The sequence below is a fragment of the Hippoglossus stenolepis genome, chromosome 1 (assembly GCF_022539355.2).
Source record: "Hippoglossus stenolepis isolate QCI-W04-F060 chromosome 1, HSTE1.2, whole genome shotgun sequence".
Classification (NCBI taxonomy): Eukaryota; Metazoa; Chordata; class Actinopteri; order Pleuronectiformes; family Pleuronectidae; genus Hippoglossus; species Hippoglossus stenolepis.
The window spans coordinates 19802617-19821975 of record NC_061483.1 but is presented as its reverse complement, the minus strand read 5'-3'; the positions used below and the strand labels follow the sequence as shown (position 1 = coordinate 19821975).

At 41.0% G+C, this 19359-nt stretch overlaps 1 protein-coding gene across 2 annotated transcripts in view; it reads right to left on the bottom strand.

Moving 5' to 3' along the window:
- LOC118113156 (MAM domain-containing glycosylphosphatidylinositol anchor protein 1) overlaps positions 1–19359 on the bottom strand; it is a 175484-nt gene that overhangs the window by 97175 nt on the left and 58950 nt on the right. For both annotated transcript variants that reach the window (XM_035162589.2, XM_035162598.2), the window contains exon 4: positions 11313–11487. In XM_035162589.2, the coding sequence (XP_035018480.1) occupies positions 11313–11487 (175 nt within the window). The remainder of the gene's footprint in view (positions 1–11312; positions 11488–19359) is intronic.

The following is a 19359-nucleotide window of genomic DNA, read 5'->3' as shown; positions in this document are numbered from 1 at the left end:
TGTTTTCGTAAAATAAATTATTACAAGCAGCAACAACATACTCAACATATCTTCATTGTATGATATGCAATTTGGTAGATGGTTTGATTGTTAGTGAGTGTTTTTGGCAGGTAGGCCCAGTGGGAAACAGACCCTTCACTAGACTTACTGAGCTACTGTACAGCAGTGCCATATTTCGCTTAGATTCCCAAAAATATTTTACGTTCAAGCATGTAGCCTTTGGTTCTGACTGCCCCAGATATCTACTGACGACTCACAATGTGAGATTCACATTGTGGATGTTCAGTCGGCTTATTCAACTGTGGGAACTACTTTAATTTGAAAGCAGATGTAAAAAATAAACCAGTAAAATAGAGTTGAAGGTCGGGATTTTTGTACTTTATGTAACCTACAGGATTCATCAAGCTACCACTGAAGAAAACAAGGTCATGTCTTTGGTATTTCTTATCTCCTTTTTTTCGTTTCCCATACAACTGTGCACTTCAGTCTTTGTTCTATTGTAAATGAATGATGTTTGTGGGATTATGAATATTATGGCCCAATCTTTTGCCACGCGTTGCATTGAGGATTTACAGGCTGAAATACATCCACAGTTTAATAACCAATTGAATGGAGAACAACAAACCTCTTTTTGAATTAAACTTGCCAAGTGAAAAAAAAGCATAAAACAGCAACCTTCACGTACCGACACGATGAAAGGACTATCTGAATGAACTGTGAAATGTGCTGTAAAACAGGGACATGTTTGCCCTTCCGTTGTCGGAGGAGGTCACCCTGACACAACTTCTCTTAGACACAAATTATTTATCCATGCACACAAATATCCACACACTTATCTTAAGGTCGCAATTCAAACTCCCTCTCTTTCCCCTCACTCAGTTTCTGTCTCATGGCAGCTCCATCAAATTGCTTTATTGTGTAAGTTTTATTTATCGCAGAGGAATCTCAAACACAATGCAAACACATCCTGCTTAGTGGCTAACACTCAGTCAGGCAGCGTGTCCAGTACACTTGCCCTACATGTCTGTGGATGGACGGTCAGTGAGAGGAGGTCCACATGAGAACTCCAGCTTGGTTCAAATCCACAGCCGTCTTGCTGTGAGGTGACAGCGCCAACCACAGAGCCAACGCACCGTCCTTATTCATTATACACTGTTATGAAATTATCATGGTTGACTGGAAGGATCTCCTTCTGTCACAGCAGTGATTCGAGTGTCGTAGCATTAGAAGGAAAGAGGAAGATGAGACTTGGTGGTGTGTGAATGCGCCTGATGCAAGCTGGAGCACTGTACTGTGAGTTGTTAATGAACACATCTTCCTAATGTTGTTGTCCATGGGTGTGACTTCCTGCATGTACTCCTGCGTACGTGTGGCTAATTTTCACATTACACATTGTAGATTTAAACAGTGTGAATCATGCGGTTTGGGTGATTGTGTGTGTGTGGTTTCCTGGAAATAAACTAATATGCCAGATTCCATAAATATGCCAGATTTTTTTTCATCAAGATACATTTATTACTCCTGGGGATCAGCGAAAATAGAAAAGAAAAAAAACATCCTATCTCGCAATGTTAGAGAAAGAGAAGACAAAAAATCGTTCCTTTCTTCTTTCCTGATCCATACCAAAGCCTTCCACCGAGTTTCTTGGAAATCTGTCAAGGAGTTTTTGTGTAATTTTGCTCACAAATGGTGAAAACATAACCTCCTTGGTGAAGGTAATTGTCGATGAGTACAATATTACTTAAAGTGATACACATACAGATACATACAACCTTCCACACTGTAATCCTTCCACAAGCAGGAATATACAGCCTGATGTACAACTTAAAACACTAACAACATGAACGTTAACCAGCTTAAAACATGGCTCATACTCACTCACAGCGCTTGAGTTACATCTAATAACTACTCAACTCATGCTAACAGTTAGCTCTCTGTCACAGCATTGAACTGCCTGTGACGACACATCTCAAAGAGCCGAGTGCACACCTTTTCCAGTGATAACGTTCATCGTTGGTTCATCTATAGATTTATAAAAATGATGTACAGTACATGTCAAAGTTCAGTGTGAACAGTAACCTGTTGTTGTTGTGAAGTTGACCCAGAGGGTGTTTGTGTGGAATTTATTTAACATGGTTATTCCGCAGTGTTACCAGAGCTTCCCACCACTTCCCCTGAAGAAAGAGAATTCTGTTTCCTCTCACACTTAAAGGATTCACCCTCCACTTGTTGTCTTCCTTCCTTCCTCAGTGAGTCAGAGCGCTGTCACTCTGTCACAGCACGACTTCTCCCTGCATTAAGGTAGAGTAGACGTTGAACCTCCCTCCACTGAATTTACTGGTGAATCATTCCTTTATGATGACGGATTTATGAAGTGGTTGCTTCCTGAGAGGGTGAAGTTTTAATGCTATTGTTTATAAAATATAATGTTTATTTTTACTTTCATAAAATAGTTTCTTAGGAAAAAGTTTTTACTTGCACGTTTTTGAAAGAAAACAGATGTTTCCTAGTCTCCGTGTGCAGATGTATGTGGCAACATTGAATTTCCATGCTTTGTATACTTAAGGTTGTTGTCTCTTCCAAGACCTCTTATCAAATGAAAAAAAGCATCTCAGGAGGGAGGGCTGACATTCACAAGCAAAGGCTTTTCAGACAAAGCCAAAGGTTTCCTTTCACTTACTGGAAGCATGACATCAAACACCGTGCTTCAGGATGCTTCAGGTCTGGATCAATATACAGCAGATCACTCAAGCAGCAATTCCACAAATGTAGATAGTGATGAGTCTGCCTTTGGGCTGGATTATTATTAGTGTTTTTCTGCTTGCTAATAACAGGAATGTATATGAGGATTTGACTGTGACTTTAACTATACAATTCTATATATGCACTTTATCCCACAAATGAACATGGCGCTGTGTTCTCTCCATGAGAATGAGAATTGTTTGCCCCAGTACTTTGTATTCATCCAGTTTACTTTTGCTCTCTATAGACACTAATATAATAATCTAATATAGCCCAGGATATATCAAAGTAGACCCCACGACTTGTTAGATGAATGTGTTTTTGCTCTACCCTAGTAATTAATTTCTAATAAACAACAACAACAAATGAGTAGCACTGTATCAGCACTATAAATGAACTGACGAGAAACAAAGGCTGGTTCTTACAGAGCATCAAATCTACATAAACCATTGTAAGCAACTGCGTACAAACATAGTTGCGAGAGAGTCACTGTATGATTTCCTCTTTTGGATTGGACTTTATTTCACTGTCATCTTGTGTCTTTATAGTTTATTGTGGATTACGTCTTGTTTTTTATGTATTGTAATTTTATTATGCATCATAGTTCATCCTTTTCATGGCAGACATTTTATTAGGCAAACATGTGAAACCAATAAGGTCTGGACTCACTGTTACCATGTTGGTTTACTGACACACCTAAATTATTGTTATGTTGTGTTGTGTGGTTGTTTGAATACTCACTGCTACTGTTACAAAGGAATTCCTTCAGACTGTGAAGCAAAATCAACAGAACATGTTGTATTTTCTTCAGGCTAAGACAAGTCTCCAGATTACCAGGTATCTTGGTCTGGTACATTTGTAATGTAACCATTTAAACTATATATCAAAATACAGCTCTTTAATAACAGTTCAGCATGAAAACAATGACTATCCCTTTAGTGAGAGTGGCATAACAAAAAAAAGTGAACAGGGGAGGACATCAACAAAAGAAAGTATAAGAAACAAATCCTACAGGGACGAGACAGAGCAACGTAGAAAACACAAACAGGCAAAGAAAATCATGAAGAAGCGAAATAAAAATTGCAGGAGCAACCAGGAGTAATAAGAAGTAACACACAGAGAAAGGAGCATTGAGGATGATAAACAGAGGAATTTAGGACGGGAGAAATGTATGATGAGAGATATGAAAGAGATGATGAAAAAAGGGAAGAAAGTTTCTGTGAGTTTTAGTGACTCAGAGAGTAGAGTGGTGGTCCGATGATTCACCCTGTGGCTGCAGCCTCGATCCCACTGAAAGGTCAGAGCTTTCTTTAAAGTACCGGCAGCCACGTCTCCCTTTCTCTGCCCTGTCTAAACCACAGCTAATTGCCTTTGTGCCAGAATGTGTGTGCATGTTTGGTTTCCATTGTAGTGCCACTGCTCATTCCTCCTGCTCCAGCCAGAATTGGTGTCACCTTGAAGCACAGAGCCCATGTTGTGACAGAAGATTCTGGCCAACAGGGACAGACTAAATGCCACCTAGCTGGCTGTTTACGGGTGTGAAAATGTGTGTGTGTGTGTGTGTGTGTGTGTGTTTGTGTATGTTTGCATACATGCATGTGTGTGTCTGTGTGTGTCAAAAACAACTCGAGCACTGGTATGACTGCACTGGGACCATTTCTAAAGCCGCACTGCTGGAATAATAGATTACACATTCCTCTGTTGGCTCCCATAGCCAGTGACAGTTAGGGTGATAACTGCCAAAGCTGTGAAAGGGCTTGTATACATTTGCAGATTCATAGTCTTATACTCCATTGACTTATACTGTCATTGACTTTTCTACAGCAGCTTAGAGACAGTTTCTTTGAAAAAAGTCTATGTGGCTGGAAACTGCTGAAGTGGATGTCTATTTTTTACTTTCTATTTTATTTACTTTGAAACGTAAAATAAAGATTCATACAATATGTCTACGTATAAACAGTATATATATATATAGATATATGTGACTAATATTTATTCATATCCATTGGCTTGGTCATGACATATCCCCACATTTACAGTTTGACAGACTGTAACACTAAAGCTGCTTTAAGACATGAGCAGGAGAATGTCCGACGTGTTTCACAGCAACAGAAAAATGTCCCAAGCATTCAGACGAGCGGTGGTGCCTGGGTAGAGCGTGCAGGATGTAGGATATAACGTATAAATTCCGCTGCTGAAATCACCATCAACACGTTTTTGTATACAGCACATTGGCTTCAGCCCTTAAAGCCAAAAGCTCTTAAATCCAGTTTGTGTTTGTCATGTTAGAAACGTCATCAACACGCCGACTCGCTTGGTGTGAATGTTCCTGCCGTAACCTCACATGGACTAACTTGAATGTTCCGGACAATGTCTGGAGCAACTGACTTGGACATTTGCCTTCTCACAGCTCCTCTGGAACATTTCTGGAAAATGTCCAGACTTCAGTGGTTGTTTAAAGCGTAGTAGTTGATAGGAATCTTGGAAAACTATCTAACTCAAATTCCATTGAAACTACTTAAAACCAAAGAAAAGTGTACAATGTCTTCTCAGAGGAGCACAGCGGAAGTTTCTCCTGAACGCAGCAGAATTCATCGAGATGCCGTTAAACTCTTGACATTCACATGGCCAGTGTATTACTGGTTTGTAAGTGTTCTTCTGTGATTTGGATGAACCTACCCGTAAATGTTTGGTAAGTTTGGTTTGTTTTCTTTTGTGACGACCTAAAGACAAATATTTCAATAAAAGCAAAACAAACTCAACTAAAACTAAACCCAGAAAAAATCATAATATTCAGTTCACACACACAACATTGCCACCAGCATGAATATAATCAGGATGAATATTACCAACATCATTGTAACCAACACTTTTCCACTTACCTTGTGGTGCCCTGACGAGAGAAATGAATCCAGAGAGAATTTTTTCTAAATTGATCTGATTTTCTTTTTTCATGAACAAAGTATTTTTTTTCTGATCGTTGCGTAAGAATCATTGGTTGGGTCTCTGAACCAAGTCCATCCCATCAGTAGAAGTTACTAAAGTTAAACCCCGCCTGCTCACTGTCCCACTGCCTCAGCGGTTAGAGTGCCAAGGTCACTGGTCGACTGGTCGATACACGTGATTGGGGGATATCACAGGGAAAGGCAGTTGCTTCATGTCTACGTGGTAGTGGGTTAATGGGGAGTGTGATGTATGTGTTTTGCAGTGGAGATGGAAGAGGGAAGATTCACAGTGAGGAGACCTTCACTAGTGCTTGTGTATTAAGTTCATGATTTCTGTAATTGGCCAACTGAAGGTCCTGCAAGTATACATACAGAAAACAAGCCTGCAAGCATCAATCCTTCTGCAATAACTGATTTATTATCTGTGATTAATAAGTAAATACGTGCTGAATAAATAACTGATTCACAGGCTAGATCCTGAGCATAAAAAATGTAAACAAAATAGAGTAAATAAGAAAAAGAGAGAGGAAAGGCCCATATGTGTGTATTTGTGTGTGTGCTGTGGGGGGGAAAAAACTAATGGAAGAAATATTAGGATGCAGGTAGAAGGAGCAAAATGAATAAAAGAGAGAAGAATGAGTGACTGAGGAAGAGACAGGGTGTCGGCTACAGAGACATACGGGTGACTTGCTGTGTATGTGCCTGCTATTCAAAGCAGAATAATAGATGTGCCTTTGCTCCGATCCTGAAACTCTCCACTCATTTTCTCTGCTGTCTTCACTTTCCATCTGTCATTCACTCTCTCTCCTCCTCATTCTATTCTACTGTTACTCACACACACACACACACTTTGAAATGTCAGTATGTGTGCTTTTGGAAATATCTGAGTATACGTGCATGGTTGAAAGTGTCTCCATATTACTGTATGCATCAGTGTAGATTTTGCAAAAGCTCCGTGTGTGTGTGTGTGTGTGTGTGTGTGTTTGGAGTGAGTGAATGAGTGAAGAGGAGACATTTGTGTTCGCGTGTGTGCATGCTTACATTCATGTGACTGTACGAAAGTTAAAGCTTGCCAGATGACCTAAAGCCAGGCACTACTGTGTTCGGTTGAGCCTCACAGCTGAGAGGAGAAAGAAGCCAGCTGATTCATACACACACACACACACACACACACACACAGTAGCAGTGCTGTGTGGTTGGTGGAGAGCGAGGCAGGAAGGGAGGCGAGACAGAACAAAGGAAAACATGAAGGATAAGAGGACAACATGAAAAAAGGAAATGTGAGGGAAGGAGGTGAATATAAAGAGGTGAAGAAGGAATAGAAAGTAGAGCTGTGGTGAGATGTGGAAGAAAACAGAAAATGTGTGATTGAGAGAAACGAAGAGGGAGATCTAAAACCCGGTGCAGGTAACAGCATGTTCTGCCCTCTAGTCTAATAACTGCTCTGTTGGATGCATCCAAATTGAAAACCATATGAGCGCTTCTCCCTTATTATCTCTCCCTCTCCCGCTATCTTCTCTCCTCCCTATGTCCCATTTCTCCATCTCACGTTTTTTCTTTCTGCCTCTCCCTCCGTCTGTCCTATTCCTCCTTCTCTTTTTTCTACCTTTTCCCTCCTTTTTTAAATTTCTTTTAGTGGAACTCACAACTATCTCAATTAAAAAATCTGCCACAATCCATCACCTGACTTTTCAAGCAAGTATGGCTAATTATTGGGGGCTGACTTACCTTTAGTCAAGCAATCTAACTCCACATGACATATGACAAAACAATATTTGTTGTTTTTGGTTGTTTAACTTTAAATTTCCTATTTTAAATCCCAAAAGGATCATATTTCAATGACAAATCAAAAAAACCTGAATGAATGACAGAGGAAATGCAGAAGGATCATAGTCCAATCATGTTTTTAGGCCAATTCCAAAATGGACATTTACAAAATGTCATTAATCTGAAAAGATACAGTGACAAATATTAATTTATCATTCACATAAACAAACATGTGTGACTTTTTTTTTTATTATTATTATTATTATCAATATATCCACTGATTGCTATTTTATTTACAATATTTACTGAAAACTTGTGTGGCCCTGTCTTTCTTTAGCTTCCATTTAGTGCGGAGGTCACTGAATGGTTTGGTATAAAAACAAAGTGAATCATGTGAATAGAGTAACAATAGATCCCAACCAAAGTTAACACATAGTGTTCTGGTGGCTAATGGCTCTGCACCTAAAAACCAGATTGATTTTTCTTTCCCATCAGTTAATTAATATACATAATAGTAAATGGTTTAGTTTTTTGCGATTAAAGAAAGAGGATTGTGTAGTTTTTCCAGTTTACCTCCCTGTTGTTCATCTGAATTGACCTTGGTTGCTGCTGGCTCTCTGCCTCCTTTTCCCTCTGTCCTCTCTCCCTCCTGACCCCCCCTCTTACCTCACTCTCCCATCCTTCTCTCATCCCCCCCCTCTCTCTCTCTGTCTTTCTTCCCAGGTAGCCCGGGCTAATTGTTACATCGTTCTAGCACTAAAGTCGCCCTGCGCGGGAAGCGTGGCTGAACGCCGCTGGGTCTAACGCAGCATGGGGGATGGAGAATTGAACAAGCATTGGCCATCAGAGCTGGTTAGCTTCACAAAGCCCCTGTCACAACTGCACTCACAAAACAACCTGTTTACTACCCAGGACCCCCGCAATTACCAGCTCCTCAGCAGGGGCCGTGCTGGCGCCTGGGGAGAACTAACACTATCAGAAGAGAGAGGGGAGGAAGGAGAAGGGAGGGAGGGTGAGCCCCATTAAGAGGCTGAGGCAGGGTGGTGGGTAGGTGACGGATCCTAAAGGGACAAGCATGGGGTGAGCATGTGTGTGTGTGTTTGTGTTTGTGTGTGTATGCAATGTAAAGGCAAAAAATGTCCTAATTAAATTTAAAAGTACATTCAACTTAATCTTGACTTTTAAACCAAAACTTTAGTTTTTATTTCACCTGCTTATATTGAGTTTTCTTTACTTTGTGCCTGCATACATGTTCCATTTGATAATAGGAACTTCATTTTTCTCAGCATGCTCTGGGGAAATGTGTTAAAATTGTGTTCTGAATCTACACAGATGTCACTTGGTTCATGTTCATTAGTTTTACTGTTCTTCACATTGTTGCCTCCACCAAGGAGGTTATGTTTTCATCCGTCTGTCTGTCTCTCAGCAGGATTACTCAAAAACTACTGTCCCGATTCCCATGACATTTTGGGGAGGGATGGAACATGATGACCCAAGGAAGAACTCATAAAATTTTGGAGATGTCCAGAAAAATAGACAGATTCAGGATTATTAACTCCTTTCTTTAGCATGACGAGCATTAGCTTGCCGGAGGTATGAGCAGCTCTCTGAGCTCCCTTCTAGCTTCTAAAATGTTTCTAGGTTTCAGTGGTCGTAATGAAATAATGTATTTTGTACAAAGTCATGTACATAGTTAGTACCATTACTCAAGTTTGTGCAACTTATGCTTGTTGAGTTCCTGTCAACTTCATGTTGTACCGGGACTGATTGAGCTTCCTCGAAAAATACTTTAAACAGAAAGCTTTTTTATTTGATTTGGACGGTTTATTTTTTTACGTCCTTCTATTTGATTTGTTGTTTTGCTTTTTGTGAAGAACTTTGCAACTGTATTTTGAGAAGTGCTATAAAATTGTATTTATTAAAAAAAGACTAACAATAAGTTATTTAAAGTCACCAACTGAAGTTAACATATTAGTTTAAATAATTTGGTTAAGAAAACCCAACTTGTTATATTTGACTGTGTGTGTGTGTGTGTGTGTGTGTGTGTGTGTGTGTGAGAGAGAGAGAGAGAGAGAGAGAGAGAGAGAGAGAGAGAGAGTGTGTGTGTGTGTGTGTGTGAGATTTGATGCAGGCTGTCGTGTTGTATTGTACACAAAGCAGAGCAGAAGAAGAGATGAATTTGGCAAATGAAAGAGAAGTAATGGATGTTTCGTGTTATAGGGCTCTTGGAAAATCTGCCTTTTTTCTATTAGTCTATAAACTGACCATTAAAATGATTGAATCAATGAAGGAAGGAACTATCAAGGCTATAAATGGATGTCACGGAGGGACAAGGATTTTTAGGGTGCTGGGAATGGGATAATACAATGGTATTGATGTGTTGAGGGAAATGGTTGCACGTGAATCTACCTGTCGCCATGACCTGGCCCCTGACTCACAGGGACAGTGGGGCAGTGAAACAAGCAGCAGCACGGGGCCCCTACAACACAACACTGCTTCTCAACCGTCATATGTTGCACGATAAAGGATCCAACCTGAACACGTTGTCCTGACTCTCAGAGAGATGGGGCTACATAATAAAATGAATGAAATGACCATGATGTCAGTTGAAACAACATCTAATTTTGGAACAAAACCTGATAATGCTGTTAACCTGAACTTGTGCAGCAACTTCAGAAACTCGCTCAACCCCTAACGATCACATTTTCTAAGCAATTTTAATGTTGGTGATAGAAAAGGGACCAAGGACACCAAACTCTATCTTCTCCCAAGATATTCAGGCTGTTTAATCAATTACTGCGGCTGCACAAATAACAGTGATGAAGCAGTTCTGGCATTACAGAGCGTAACATCCTTGCACTTCATTTATTTTGTCTTGTTAATCCTCCTCCAATGTCACTGGACTGCTTTTAATTTGATTGCTACAGATTCTGAAAACGTCGTGTGTCTCTGCACAGCACCAGAGTGTGACATGTTGACACTGTTGCAGGTTAAAACTCTTCAGTGTGGAGTGACACTCTGGAAAATTACTGGTGCCGATAATTACTTGTGTCCAAGATAAACAGGTCTCATAATATCATTTAGTAAATGTTTGTGTCAGAAACAATAACAAAGGAGCCACTACAGAGCCCTTGACTACAGGGACATTTTAAATGACCTGTAACAAAGTCTGACAGGGAGATGTAATCTCTTCATAATCAGCCAATTGGTTATTTACATACTAATGGCGTCGAGGACACGACAGAAATAAGCAGCAATGTCTAAATCTTAACAACCTGATTTAGTTGTAAGCTTTTGTTTGGAGTACAGGGGACATGGGTCAGTTGAGAAACAGTGGGTTAGGGAGCCCGTACTGCCTGGACTAACTCTTATAAAACTCTGGATATACCCCACAGACTTCACTTCCTTCCAGGAGTATCTGATAAAACAGGTTGTTTTTCTCTAATTGCCCCCAATGGTGGAGAACCCACACCTGAATTATAAATACTCTGAACTGATGGCATTCTATGAGCGTCAACGGCATTGAAATTGATTTGTTAGTATTTAATGTGTTGCACCCTCTTATCTATACCCTTCCCTAATACAGCAATTCTATTTGATATATCCTCTTTCCCCCTAATCCCCTCAACTATGCTTTTCATCATCTCCACCGTAAGTCATCAGATACTCCTGGAAGCCATTCCCACCTGAAATCTCATCATCCATCCAATCTGTCTTTCATCTTTCCTCCTCCAATCTTTCCATCTCTCCCTATCTTGGTTTTCTCTAAAGTGGGAACGGCGGTAGTGAAAGTCAGATGTGGTTGAGAAGTGGAAGGAGTTTTTTTTGTTATTTTCCTCTTTCTTCCTGCCCACTTACATTGCACATCTACGCGGATGGACTTGATGGCAGCCACCCCCACCCCGTTGTCGGCCTTGCAGTAGTAGCGACCCCCCTGCCCCCTCCGGATGCTCTTGATGCGTAGCGTCTCGTTGTAGATGGGTTTTTCTTGGAATTTCTCGGATGCACTGCCCGCCGTCTTCGTCCACCGTATCTGAGAAAGGAGGGACAGGGAGGGACAGGTTGAATTGACGTAGACGCTGTCGGTTAAAGAGAGGAGTACTGAAGGACAGAATCAGTCAAGGTGTAATGGAAGAAAGTTGAGATGGCAACCGATCTCTACAAAATGTCTTGTGAGCAAAGATGATAACAACTTCCACTGCTCAAACCAATATTCAAGTTCATGCACATTTTCATAATTACACATGAGAAAAAAATAATATGACACAACAATTCATAGTGAGTGACTTGTAACCTTGATTAATTAGTAACACAGGCTTAAAATCAGTGCTGCCCTCTCTGGTCGCAGTGATGTCACAGTGTACCGACACATCCTGGAGTAAACTTTTACAACATTGCAGTGATTAAGACTTTAAACTGAGATTGTTTCCCCAAGTGAAGAGATAGGATCCGTTTTTTATAAAAGACTGAAGGGCAGTTACTCACATTTTGTTTTTCAATTTCAAGGACAAACTTTCATTTTGATTGTCCAAAAAATTTAAACAAGAACTGTACTGGTGTACCTGCATTTGTTACCAATCTGATGTTTTTTGTGAAAAATGTGAGTTTTCTGAATTTGCAAAAAAATGTAAATGATATCCATTCAGTAAGATTATGTTGACATTAGAGATCAGTTCATCGAGACAAGCAGCTGGTCGTGATCATTTTACATTTAAATGCTATGCAGAAAAAAATGTTGTGATGATGTAATTAAAAGAAGGCCAGTCAAACTTCAACCTAACATTAATTAAATAGTTTGTCTCATGTATAAAGTTGAGGAAAGGTTTAGTCTCCGCACAGACATGAGGCTCTCTTCTATTTTCAGTCTTTTCAGTGGATATTTATGTCACATGCCTCATGTAAGATTTTTCCGTTGCACTTTGTCTCGTTTTTGCCAAGACTCCAACATTTCGACCTCATCCAACCATAAAAACATTCCTACAGCTGTTTCTTTCTTTGTTTGCTTTATAATTTATATTTTAGACCATTTTCAGGATTTTTATGTGGAAATTGAAAATATGAATAAGAAATAAGTTGATAGAAGCCCACAGAAAACAAACAAAAAAGAGAGTCACAAACCGAAGCTCGTACGTGTCCAATAAATAATTCATATACAACCTGTATACAAATACTGACGAATATATGAGCTTCCTTAAAGTTGCTGTGAGTTGCTGTAATGCATGTCTATATAAAGCAAATTAAGTGACAAAAAAGCATGGCTAAGACAGATAGCATCTTATTGTCGCTGGGCAGCTCATTAAATTGTCTGAATAACTGAACAAAAATTATAAATGTGCTTATCTTTTTTATCGTGGTGATAAAATCACTGTCTGCTCCACAGAATTGGAACTAATGACACTAAGCGCGATGCTCCGTGGTGTCCATGATGCTCAACTCAGACTATTAAGAGTTTTGACAAACTCTATATGGCTTTTTCATGCTTCAATTATCCCATCTAGCTGTGCCAACACTGTGCGGCAGACAGCTACATGATATGTACTCTCAATTCATCAAATCCACTAACATATGCACACACACACACACACACACACACACACACACACTTCAAAGATGCATCAAAGCTTGTAAACTCATCAGCGCTGCAATGTTGTTCTCGCTTTTGTGTGTGTGTGTGTGTGTGTCTGTGTGTGTGTGTGTGTGTGTGCGGTGCAACCGTGTGTGTACAGTCCATTAATCCCTATTAACCCCTCTGTCTGTTATGAGCCCTGACAACACTATCAACCATGTCCTCTTGAGGAGGTCAGAGAGGATAATGGGCAAAAGTCACAGTGTGTATTTGTGCATGTAAATGTCTGCGTGTGTTTCTTGCTTTCGTGCACACTTGCCTGCCTGTGTCCCTGGATATGTACACAGTATCAGTGTCCATATACACTCCTGCGTGCATATGAGTGTAAGCGTGTGTGTGTGTGTCGTGTGTGTGTGTGTGTGTGTGCGCTGGTTAGAAAGCAGGTTGTATGGATTAGTGGATTATCAGGGCCTGTGTAAACGCTCAGTGTCTGTTTATTCAGCTCTGTTTGTGGGAGGGATTTGAGAAGGCGCACTGCCATTGATCAAACCAGCCAAGGTGAGCAATGAACCGAACCCTGTCTCTCCATGGTTTACTGACTCCAGTTTGCCAGTGTGTGTGTGTCTGTGTGTGTGTGTGTCTGTGTGTGGGTTTGTGCACAAGGGGGTCCGGACGTTTGTCTGAGATAAAAACGGGGAAGAGAGAGTGAAAGTGAGCATGAAGTGTGCATCTGTGTTCTTTGGCTTTTATCCTTTCTATTCAAGGATTAAAAGATGAGTGGAAATCTTACAAATTACAGGCATTTTGTTTGCTCCCGCTTTGGACAGGGAACATTTTAAGAGTTATTCATAGGATTAGAGTTCAGGAACATAAAGATTACGTTCAAGTTGGGAAGAATGGTAATCGCAAGATTAAGTGATAGGAGGCTTTGGAACGAAGAAAAAGAAAAAACAATAATATATTACAGTTTAAAAAAGCAGTTCCTCCATGTTTATTGACATGTCCCTCTGTCTGTGTATATGACGAAATTCCATGAAAAGGAGGTTGAGCGTGAAATCAGGATGATGTATTGCACTCAAAGGATTACAGAGAGTCAATGGGTATATGGAAGCAGCATTTGAGCTTAGAATAATACTGCAAAGAGTATTGTTAGATAAGGGGAACCCGGGGGTAAAATGCAGGAAAGGAAACAAGAGACAAAGTGTGTGAGGGAAAGAAAAAGAACCGCATGAGTTGGTGAGAAATACAATAGGTATGTGTGTGAAAGAAAGACTGCATGTGTAAGTGAGATACGTTTTTTTTTTTTCAGCGAGTGAAAGCAGGTTCAAAAAAAAAAAAAGAGAATGAGAGGGAATGATATATAAAGTATTGCTGGCAGCGGTGTGATGGCAAGAGAAAAAGTGCTTCACACTGGGAGTTGCTCCACCAGGGAGGCAGATGAAGCAAAATAGAGAGAGGTGATATTGCGAATAAAGGGGATATTGTGTGCAATGCAGATGACAGCCAGGAGGCACAGGAGCCTTTATCTGCCTGTGACACCAGCAGCTTAAAACCATCACCTGTGCTCTCTCTTCCTCTGACCTCTCCCTCCGCACCTTTCTTTTCTCTTCCTTCAATAGGCCTGTGATGCTGCTCTTCCTCCCCCCCCCCCGTCTCAGGTCCCGACGGATAGGTCTGGATATCTCTCCCTTAGTCCTTTTTCTTTTCCCTCGTCTTATCACGTTTCTCTTCTCCTTCCTTTATTTCTGTACAAAGTACGGTGAAAGCCAAACACTCGCTTGTCACCACATCTTGTGTCAAAATTCAAATCCGTTTACACACGTTAGAATATGCACATATTTCCCCACATTTCCACAGCCACACAGATGCATTGGTTGAGTCGGAGCCTTTTGTAATAATAGCTCTTGCATTTACTTAGAAACGTAATGCGAAGAGAAGAGTCGGGATCCCCCTGGGATTCAGCTCGACATGAAATGCAGCAGGTTCGTTTCGCTGTTTTCGTATTCAGCTGGAGAGCTGTGTGCTGTCTAGGACACAGATGTTTCCACAGTAGAACAGAAGCAGTGCAGAGAGGAGAGCAGCCTTGTCTGAATAGTGCGAGGGGGGAGTTAAGGAGTTTGTGTTTTTATGGGAGGGTGGGCGGTTAGGGCCATTAGCTCATATTCAAATTGGTTATTGAAGATTGCACTTAAACACTGACCAGAGCCAAGTGGGCCAGTAAATTGTCCATTAGTGGTTACATGTTATGTGACCGTCATTTGCAATAACAACATTTGCCCCTTACCAATGCGTCGCACTGTGAAGTTATGGCATGAGCCCAGTAAAGATATTTGAGTCTTTGCAATGGTCAAAACCAATAGGGCTCTGTTTTAATGATCTAAGCTAATGGTCTAAGTGCCTATATACGATATGGAAGAAGACTGCAGACTAGCAAGTGAGACCATAAACTCCTTAGAAAAATGTTTACTGGCATCGAGTGAGAAAAGGCTAATTTTTTTGTTGACTTCTATAGAAACTGACAACTTTTTGCAATCAGTGGAGTTGCCCTTTGCCGATTGTTCGGGTGAATACAAATTTCAGGTGCTTACACCTTGGCTAGACTTCCTGGACCCAGAGTCTACGTTTACTTTTTATACAGTCTATGGTTATACCCCGATTTTCTGGGGCTGCACTCAGTTTGGAAAACATTTAATATTTCACCAGGTGTTATTCAGTTGCCGTGTCTTTGAAGTGTAAACCCAGACAGTGAAGTCAGTATTGTTTGATGAAACACTGACTCTCTCCATTTAAGGCTTCGAGCTGACACCAGATAGTTTTGGGACATTCAGCCGCACAACTCTCCACCAGTGTTCTTCACTGCACCAAAGACATGTTGTTATTGAGGTGCTGTGCGGTGAATTATGGATTCCAGCTGTTTATATGAATTACATGAATAAACTTGATTGGAATTGTCAACCAGGCTGCGGCCTGACAAGCAAGTCAGCATTTTAATAACGGTAGCTCACAGCATCTCCAGCCACAGTAAACTTGCTGTGCTCCATAATACAGATGGATATTAACAATACACTGAGGTGTCAGTTTATTAGGTATGTACACCTTGCAAAATCCACTGCAATCCAATACAGAGGCCCTGCAATAAAGCCTAACTCAATGGAGCTTATAATGTTTATTGGACAAAATATTACATACATCTTTCAATGTTCAACCTCCAAAATGGCAGCGGAGTTGAATCAACAGCCGCCTGACCCGCTGTCATCAGAGAGTGAACATTATGAGCTCTGTAAAGGTAGGATTTATCACACAGCTCCTGTCGTGGTTTGCTTGCAGCTGAATGTAAAGAATAAACTGGCAACAGATTTCAGCCTCAGAGCTGTGACGGCTTGTAGGGAAAGAGGGAGATAAGGAGAGAAGGGTGTGTGCTGCTCCAGGTCATGAGGGAGATGGCTAATGTGTTGCAACTACGCTGACAGGTCAGTGGCCTGCAGCTGTCTGTCTAAACCTCTGTCTCCCTCCTCTCACAATCTTTTGTATGTTTGCGTGTGTCTCACTTCTTCTCATCTCTCTCCCTCTGCCCCTCCTGTCTCTAAGCTTTAAGTTGTTCCTAACGTCCCTCTTCTGCCCCTTCGCACACCACATGCAAGCACACACACAGCTTCCCTGCCTCTCCTGATCTGTCTCTCGGAGTGACACATCACAACAGGACGCAGCAGATACGCTCCAATGGCTGTCAGACCCTTTTGCCCTTCTGTCGAAAGAGGAAACGGCCAATGTTATACAACAATAAAGGGACAAACATTAATTCTGAAATACCATGCACATCTTTTCTCTATGTTGTCATGCTAACAATATTCAGCAGAGTTATCCCAAATAAAAGAAGATAACTCAGACAAACTGGATTAAAGCTGGGGTAAGCAATTTTGATCCAATGCACTTTAATATCTCCTCAACGTCCACTAGCTGTATATTCAGTGTGTGCTGGGAAAAGAAATCTAGTATTTGAGAAGCGAATTAAGTTGGACAACACTATTCCAGCCAATCAGCAACAAGGGTGTTTGTGTTCGTCCACAGGACGGGGGGAGTTCCATGGGAATGGCCAAAGACACTAAATGCTAACAGTAAACTTACTCTCTTTCTTGGACCAATTTTTGACAACACAAGGATGGGAGGACAACCTAAAAGAGTGGGCTCAGATAACTTACACAGTCACTACTGGTTCGGAATGTAACAACCTCCGAAAATACTAACACAGGACTTTATTTCATAGTAGCGCTCAGAATGCTAACTGAGACCACAGACCGAAGAAAATGAAATAATAAAAGGGCAAATTGATCCATGTAAACATCGGTGAGCGTTCTAATGGTGGAGAAACCATCAAGAGTTGAAAGGGTCGAAGAAGGATTTTGTTTTGTGAATCTTTACGTTGTCTCATTTTCTCATGTTTGTTGTGGCTTATTGCCACGGGGGGTGGAGCTTCTGAAGGACCAGTACAGGGAGGGTTGTATTTGTTCAGATATCATGGGATCGTTCACACCCCCTTTCATCTGATCCTGAATTATTATGTTCCAGTGTGATCTCTTCAGACACATTTATGTCTAAGCAATAAAGACAGTATAATCATCCTGACCAACAAATAATAACTACATCTCTCAGATTTTTTGACTCAGTCGTCAATGTACCTATTCAATTTACCACAAACGCAAATTGCAAGGAAAGAGTGAACTGCTGCCATGAAAAGTTAAATCATGTTTTGTTCAAACATCACTTTAAGCAATGTTTAGCTCACAAGGCTCTGTGTGCCGTGGCTGCTTCCTGGGGTGTTATAGAGTTTGAATCCTTTATATTCCCTCTCAGTAACTCGCCGAGAGCTTGCCAGGCCTGCCTTCTACAATTTCTCTAACTCCTTTCTTGATGTAACTCCAGCAGAGTTGACGATACAGTGCTTTATCCATCCAACTGGCTCACTTACCACGAATAGGCTTAAGATAGTAATCCTGTTATCGGGGAATACTACTTGGCACGGATGCAAACCCAAACACACACACAGGCACGGAGACAAACACAGAGAGAGGATGCAACATCTGAGCGAGCAGTGTGGGAGAGGAGGAAAAGAAAAAAGGCAGAAATGACAGTAATAAACAAAAAGGAGTAGCCCAGGTTGATAATAGTTTAAACAGATGAAGAGACACAGAAGAAATCGTCCCCTCTCTGCTTTGCAAACCATGGATAAATTGAAAGACTGGAAGTGACAAGGCGTGGATGACATACAGTATAAAACAAAACCAACGTGCCCATTGAAATATCTGTTTTAATTATCTGTCACTGGGAGGAGAGATGGGGGGGGGAGTGGTATAATGAAGCAGCTGAGAGAAGAAGGAGAAAAAAGAGGTGGTAATAGAGTAAGAGACTAGAGTGAGCAATAAATATCATTTCAAGCATCGCCGGCTGAATGGATGTTACGTTGCTGATTCATGGCATCAGGTGTGTGGAAGTTCAGGGAGAAGAGAGCGAGGATAGAGGTGTGTGCGTGGGAACAGGTGAGTGGAGGAAAGAGCACAGACTTTTCTTTCTTACTTCTATAATCTGGAGAAACGTGGGAGAATAAAATTGGTCGAAGGGAAAGTAGCAGTGAAAAAGAGAAGAAAGAAGGAGCTGAGAATGCCGAGCGAAAGGGATGAAAAGGTGAACCGGAGAGGAGGAATAATGGAGGTAAAAAGGGTTGGCAACGATGCGGGGGAGTGTGGAGCAGACGTTTAACAGAGCTGACCGAGAATTATAATGGTGCGGATATATAAGATGAATATTTCTTTGTAATGTCAGTTAAATTGTATTTTCATTTTTGCAATCTTCATCTATTAACATCTGCCTGTGTAAAGGTGTAATCGATGGCCTAGGTAATTGACGGGACTACTTAAAGCACGTAGTGGAACTTGATTATTGTCGAAAAGAACACGGTTGATTTCACATCAATAAGCTCTTTACCTGAGACACTTAATGTACCAGCTTGTATCTGAATAATAGGCAGCCGCTGCCATCACTCTGCCTTTCTTATATCAGTGTGAAACACGTTCCACTGTTCTGTGCGAAGATCACACAGCAAAAAGTTCAATAAAACTGACTCATTGATATTGAAGCCGCCATCGCCCTCTCTAACCTTGTCATGCGATATGACGCCTTCATCGCTCGATCTGCCTCTGTAATATGATACACAGGCTGTGGGGAAATTACAGGAAGCAGAGGAATCATGCATGTGCGATGATATCGAGATCTTTGAAAGTACGTATATCTAATAGTGCATCTGTGTGTAGTCACTGATGCAGGTGACGGTGATGGAGGTTTTGT